The sequence below is a fragment of the Mastomys coucha genome, unplaced genomic scaffold, assembly GCF_008632895.1.
Source record: "Mastomys coucha isolate ucsf_1 unplaced genomic scaffold, UCSF_Mcou_1 pScaffold3, whole genome shotgun sequence".
NCBI classification, from domain to species: domain Eukaryota; kingdom Metazoa; phylum Chordata; class Mammalia; order Rodentia; family Muridae; genus Mastomys; species Mastomys coucha.
The window spans coordinates 51,401,764-51,408,303 of NW_022196909.1; the positions used below are offsets into that span (position 1 = coordinate 51,401,764).

Consider the following 6,540-nt stretch of genomic DNA (forward strand, 5'->3'; position numbering starts at 1 on the left):
ATTCCCCCATGGGTTCTTTTCTTTATTACTATCAGTTTCTCAGGGATGAGCCACCAGGATTATTACCAGCCAGGCTGCACATAGGTGTCTCCTCTTTAGCTCCTGGAAATAAGCACCTTTATTAGAGCTCAGGAAGACAGTAGGATCTAGAGGGCAGAGAAGAACCTCCTGGTTCTCATCTCTAATTATTTCCCTAAGTGTGACTGCAGGTCCAGAGACAGATGAGAAAACATGATGGAAGACTGTCCATGAACCAGGCTACCTAGACTCCTGGATATCTATTCTAAGTCGGAATCCCTCTGACTTCTGAGATCTGAGACACAGGTCTGTGCTACCTCTGTCAATGTAGTCATGGACCTGTCCATTATTTTCTTTATGCTTCACAATACAGTTAATATCACCACATCATCCCCAGGCTTATATTTTCTGTCATGTGACAGGGCACTCTCACAGCTTAGGCTTGATATTCCCATGGACACACAAACTAAGACTCTACCCCTTCTTTACCTCTAGTCCTCCTCTTCCATATCAGAAAAGTCACCATTGACCCCAAGAGCAGAGCTCCAAGAACCACAGCAATAGCAGTAGCCATGATGGGAAAAGTGGATGGAGGAATCCCTGGGAAGGGAAAGAAAGGGAAGCAAGAATAAGGCCTCTGACCTCCAGCTGGCCATCTGACCCAGTTCCAGTTGTCTCAAATGCCTCCCACTCTCTCTGAATAGTCTCTGTGCTGGATCCCAGTCCTTACCGCATCTGAGGGTGATGGGCTCTGGCAGCCCATCGTGGTTCACATGACATGTGTATCTGTACTCTTCCCCAGAGGATACAACCACAGCTGCCCACTTCTGGAAGGTTCCATCCCCTGCAGGCCTTGTCTCTACCACTTCCAAGTCCTGGGTCTGGTTCCTCCCATCTCTCTGCCAGGTCAGGGTGATTTCAGCAGGGTAGAAGTTCAGGGCCCAGCACCTCAGGGTGATTTTTTGGTCAGGTCTGACCTTATGGATCACATGTACTCTGGGGGGGTCTGAGGAAATCAATTAAAAATTTAAGGTATTTTGTGCTCTCCTAGGGATCCTTCAATGCTCATGGAACCTTGTTTTAAATGGATGGGAAAGTAGGCCAGAAAGAGAGGTGCCCACACCACACAGCAGCCTAAACTCAAGATATGGATGGGGTAATCTATCCCTTGGAAAGTTTGAGAATCAGCATGAGCCAGCACAGAGTACGAAATACTGGATCTCTTTGCAGGAATATGGACGTCTTTTTCTGACTGGGTGGAGATGAAAGACTCAGAAACACTGGGGTCAGACCTTTATGTACTGTGAGCAGGCCAGAGAGAGTTCATGGTTAACAATGCAAATGGAAGGAACTGCTGCTTAGTTTGTAGACTGGACTCTCCTGAGAGATTAATGCAGACACACACTAGTCCTCTTGCCCCTGTAATGCAAGACTGAGTTGGTGTTCCAGCTGCTCCCTGCAGAGGAGGGAACCTCAGGGCCAGAACCTCTAGTCTCAGATGAGTTGGGGCAATTTTTTTCCTTACCTGTTCTCAGCAAATAATCTATTCCATAGCCAAACGCTTCAAGGAATTCCTCAACACATCTGTTCTCCAGGTAATTCTTCGCAATTGGTCCATAATAAGTGGCTTCCCATTCCTGCCTGATCACCTCCACTTTCTTGCCAATCACTATCCAGGTCTCCAGATCCCCACTCAGCATGATGTACTCCTGGTTATCCAATGTTAATTCTAGGACTCCATGACTGAAATAACCGTCAGGTAGCACATCACAGCCATACTTCAGCTGGATTGTGTGATGACCTGGAAAAGGACCTACTCTTAGCCACTTACACCAGTCAGGGTTCTTGGTGGGATTCTCCAGGGGGTTAACCCAGCCAATAAGGCCTTCCTCAGTGTCCAGATTTGGGTTTGAATCATGCAGAAACCCGGGACAGTGTCCCAAGCTTTGTGGAGTTGAATAACTAAGGCTCATATTTGCTGGGTTTTTTAAATCCCTGGTGTGTCAAACTTGGGCAACCCCTTGGGGAGCTTGAAGTTTGGAATTTCTGCTTTGGGTTTACTTACCTGTCGTGGTATTATGGTCATCATGAAATGCTTTCTTCATTATTTCTTCCCAGTGCTTTTTTTCTTTCAAGAGACTCTTTGTTTTCTCTTCCCAATACTCTGGATCCTGCTCATCTTTCCATGGTGCTCTGTGCTCTGCCCTCCGACTCTCTGATCTGCTGTTGAATCCTATGAACTGTGTATTTCCCACATAGCCAAGATAGATGAACTGTCGCTCCAGAAGGCCGGGCCATTCCAGGAGGATGTATAAATATCTCAGAGAGTACACGTCTAAGAACAGTGGGTTCCTTAGATCTCCACTCTCCACCTAGGACATTCACAGCACACAGGCCTATTCCCAAGGAAGGTAGGGAGCAGGGGGCAAGATGCAAAATGGAGAAGGGAAGTTCTGGCTGAGCTAGGAAGGAGACATGCTTTCCAGGTGCTGCACGCCCAGGGATGGAGCCCCATTACTTCCCCATGTCAGGTCCTTTCCCTTCAGATTCCCACACTCACCATTTGGATGCTTGGTGATGGCCAGAGTGACCATGAGCAGTAGGACAGCCTGGAGTAAAAGAGCCTGCATCCGGCTGCTGAGAGCACACTGAGTCTCGGCTAGCATGTGTTCACTTTATGATCTTGAAGTGGAGGAGGCTGTTTGGCTTCTATCAAATTCCCAAAGGTAGTGACAAAGGGTGTTTGGTTTGGGGCATGGAAAGATGAACTCCTACAGGAGATGTCCCTAGGGCCCTGCCTTCACAGCTCAAATCGAGCTCTGGGGCCCCGGATCCTAGAAGCAGCGTGTAATAAGACATGTTGCTTGCCCTGATGCTTGTCCTCCTGATCATGATCACAATGTCCTTCTGAGTCAATCTGAAAGGCCATTGAGTCAACACGTCTCAACAATTGAGAAGTCAGGATGTCTACACGAGCTCAGAAAGACTTTGGACCTCAAAGTGAATCATGACTGTGTAGATTAAGACAATCAATGTTCACCACATTAAAAACATATTTTGAGCCATTTGCTTCATTGAACATATTATTAAAGTATATACAAACTGAATTTTTATTAAAAGAGAAAGTATTTTTCCAAAAAAAATGTTAAGAGAAAAATAATTTCTGCTGTTTTTATTCTCATACTTCCCATTACAATTTCTTTGGACTTTTATAGCATTTTTTATCCATTCACATTGTGATTGTAGTCCACCCTGGTCCTCCTTACACAGTCCCTCCCATATGCCCCTTCTCTTCACTTCTGAGATGGTGGAGGCCCTCACTGGCGTAACCCAACCCTAGCACATCACATATCTGCAGGTCTAAGAGCATCCTCTCCTACTGAAGCCAGACAAGGCAGCTGAGCTGGGGGAAGATATTCAAAAGACAAGCAACAGCTTTAGGGATAGCCTCTGCTCCAGTGTTGGGGCATCCACATGAAGACCAAGATGCATATCTGCTACATATGTGCAGGGACTAGGTCCAGCTCATATATGCTGTTTGGTTAGTACAATTTCTGCCATCCCTACAAGGGTCTAGGTAATTTGATGCTGTTGGTATTCCTCTGGAGTTCCTCTCCCCTTTATGGCCCCCAGTTTCCACCCAACTCTTCCATAATCGTCCCCAAGCTCAATCCATTGTTTGGCTGTGGGTTTCTGTATCTGTTTCAATCAGCTTCTGGGTGGAGCCTCTCAGAGGACAGTTGTGCTAGGCTTCTGTTGGCAACCATAACAGAGTCTCATTAGCAGTGTAAGGGTTTAGTGCTCGACTATGGAATACATAACATATGAGCTTTTTATCTTTTGGCCATTCCCTTTGTCTCTGCTCCATCCTCATCCCTGCATTTCTCAAGAACAGGATAAATATTAGGTTGAAAGTTTTGTGTAACTGACTATTACAGTCAAACTTTTGAAATTTTGTCACCGATTTAATGTTACCCATATTAATGAGACTTCATATAATTCTCAGGGACAAGGAATTGTTAAACGTGTGCATGGTACTCTGAAAAATTGGCTTTAAAAGAAGGAGAAATTATATCCCCTGGCACATTATTTAACTCACATTTTTTATTTTTAAAATTTTTAAATTTGGATGCCAAGGAACCCTTTGCTGAGTGTCTATAGCATCCTACAACTAGGCATACTCGTGTCTAGGTGAGATGGGAGGATCCACTTATCATATGGCATGATCCTGATCAGGTGTTTAACATGGGGAAGAGGGCATGTATGTGTTTTTTCCACAGGATGCTACCAGAGCTTGCTAGCTGCCAGTGATTGATGTGACATGCTGACTTGTGAGCTTGCTGAGTTCCCTGACAATAGTGACAGAAAAGCTGTATTGGGCCTAGGTCCCTGATCCATCCCTTTGTATATCCAACAGTATGGGAAGGCCTAAAAGTTGTAGTAATAGTAAACAACACTTAGTTGATGGATATGCCTGCAAGAGGAAATTTCACTATCAATAGAGAAATTAATTACAAAGGATTGGGAAGTAGCAGCTCCATAGGCCTTAGTGTGCTTCTGTGTAGGCAGCCAATCGAATCCAAGACGCGCGGCAATAGCAATAGACCATTCCACTATGCATGCGCCCCTCCGGTGCGGGCTCATGCAGGTGCCCCTCCCGAGTGGGCTCATGCAAATTAGGTGTCTCCCGAGCAGGTGTATGCTAACCAATCATGCGCCCAACCCAAGCAGGTGCGTGCTACCAAGCCCCTCCCAAGCAGGTGTATGCTAATGAGGCGATTGCCAGGGAACCAATCCAGGAGAACCACAAGAGTTTGGGCACGGGTATAAAAAGGGGCGCTCTCCAGGCAGTCAGGGTATTCCACACCACGCCACAGAAGAAAGAGCAGCCACAAGAGCAGAGGCGAAGCAGGAGCAGCGGTGACTAGCCAGAGAGAGCCCTGCCGGCTGCCCATTCTGCAGAAGCGGGAAGAGCAGCAGCACCTAGAAGCAAGAAGCGCAATTCCACTGAGGCAGGCGGCGCCTGGGAGGCAGGAAGAGTCCTAAAGCCTAAAAGAGCTGTTAACACTTAGGAACCTGGGAGAGCTATAATACCGGGGTACCTGAAAGAGCTGGTAACACTTGGGTACCTGAAAGAGCTGGTAACACTTAGGAACCTAAAAGGGCTGTTTAACACAAAAAGAAATTTCCTGAGTAAACCGTCGAGAGAAGAAGTCTCAGTGTTTGGTCGTTATTGCTGCCATCCGGGCAACAAGGCGCCATACACTTCTGCCCTAGTTTTGCAAGGACTAAAAATCTTTCCAGAAACACAGATAAAGAATTGCTGTGTCTTCCAGTGACCCTAGTTCCTCAGTTGACCTTGCTAACTCCCGCCGAGTATTTGAGCTGGAATAGCCCTTCAGATAGCAGAATGAAGTGAGCTGTTTTCCTCCCTTTAGTGGCCAGCAACTCCTCCATAACCTCTGTTGCTGCTGGTTTGGCCAGGAGGGGGTTTAACCCATTCTCTTCTCACCACCACCAAATTATCCCAACAGTTTGTGCTGGTAGTGGAAACCTCCACTGAATCATTAGCTTCTTTACAGAGACAAATAACTTCCCGCATACAACTTGCCTTACAGAATCAACAAGCACTTGATTTGCTGACTGCTGAGAGGGAGTACCCTGTTTAGTGTTGAAAGAAGAAGGCTGTTTTTATGTAAATGAGTCTGGCCTAGTGTAGACTCGAGTCCAACAGTTACACAAACTTCATTTGGAGCTCCAGAGGAAACAGTTTTCAAACGCTGCTGATAATTGGTGGAAATCCTCTATGTTCACCATCTTGATGTCCCTCATTGGATCTTTAATAAGAATTTTATTATTAATAAACTTGGGGCCTTTCATTTTTAACAAAATTACTGATTTTATAAAACAGCAGATTGACTCCATGGCATCAAGACCCTTACAAATTGATTATCATATGCCTGATTTGGCTGATAGAGGCCTTGCTGAACCTGAAGTTGATAATTTGCCTTTTAGGAGCTACATAGGATTCAGATCTGAGCATACTAGTTCTGGAAAAAATGAATCCAGTATGGGCACCAGCGTGTGCTACAAGGCTAAGCACCACAGGGGCAGGTCCTACATAGATTGTCTCTGAATTCCCCGTGAGACCAAACCTGGTTTGCAAGGATGAGGCAATATTGATCACCTCGGTTCATTCTTTAAGACATCATATTTAATAATGATTAAGAGCAGGGAGATGCTGGGAGCCATGGCCTTAACCATGGCCTTGTTGAAATTGACTAGCTTACACATACAGCCCTGAGAGAACTAGTGTAGTCTAACAGTAAGAATGTTTGTGGGTATGGAGGACACTGTGACCACTGGTTCCAGAGACTGAAGATTGCCGCCTGACCTTCGAAAAGCCCCATCATGGCTCTTCCGTGCTCCTTGAAGCCTCCTCTTGTTTATGCTTATATTGCCATCCCTGAAGTAAAGTTTACAGAGCTTGATCAGACACCTGTCTTGCTCTCATTCTTCGTG

General features: G+C 45.9%; 1 protein-coding gene across 1 annotated transcript; it reads right to left on the reverse strand.

The window, feature by feature from the left end:
• Positions 1 to 484: 484 nt before the first annotated feature.
• LOC116074637 (HLA class I histocompatibility antigen, A-11 alpha chain-like) lies at positions 485 to 2,648 on the reverse strand. Its single transcript, XM_031347363.1, has 5 exons — positions 2,579 to 2,648; positions 2,084 to 2,353; positions 1,544 to 1,819; positions 749 to 1,024; positions 485 to 618 (listed from the first exon to the last, which is right to left on the reverse strand). Exons 1-5 carry the CDS (start codon positions 2,646 to 2,648, stop codon positions 485 to 487), a joined length of 1,026 nt encoding a protein of 341 aa, XP_031203223.1.
• Positions 2,649 to 6,540: the final 3,892 nt, after the last annotated feature.

Excerpts from the sequence above, each read along its gene's own strand:
- LOC116074637 (XM_031347363.1), bottom strand. The coding sequence starts at position 2,648 with ATGCAGGCTCTTTTACTCCAGGCTGTCCTACTGCTCATGGTCACTCTG. Across the intron at positions 2,354-2,578 it reads CATCACCAAGCATCCAAATG|ACGTGTACTCTCTGAGATAT; the intron begins GTGAGTGTGGGA and ends CACTGTTCTTAG. Across the intron at positions 1,025-1,543 it reads AGATTATTTGCTGAGAACAG|ACCCCCCCAGAGTACATGTG; the intron begins GTAAGGAAAAAA and ends TGATTTCCTCAG.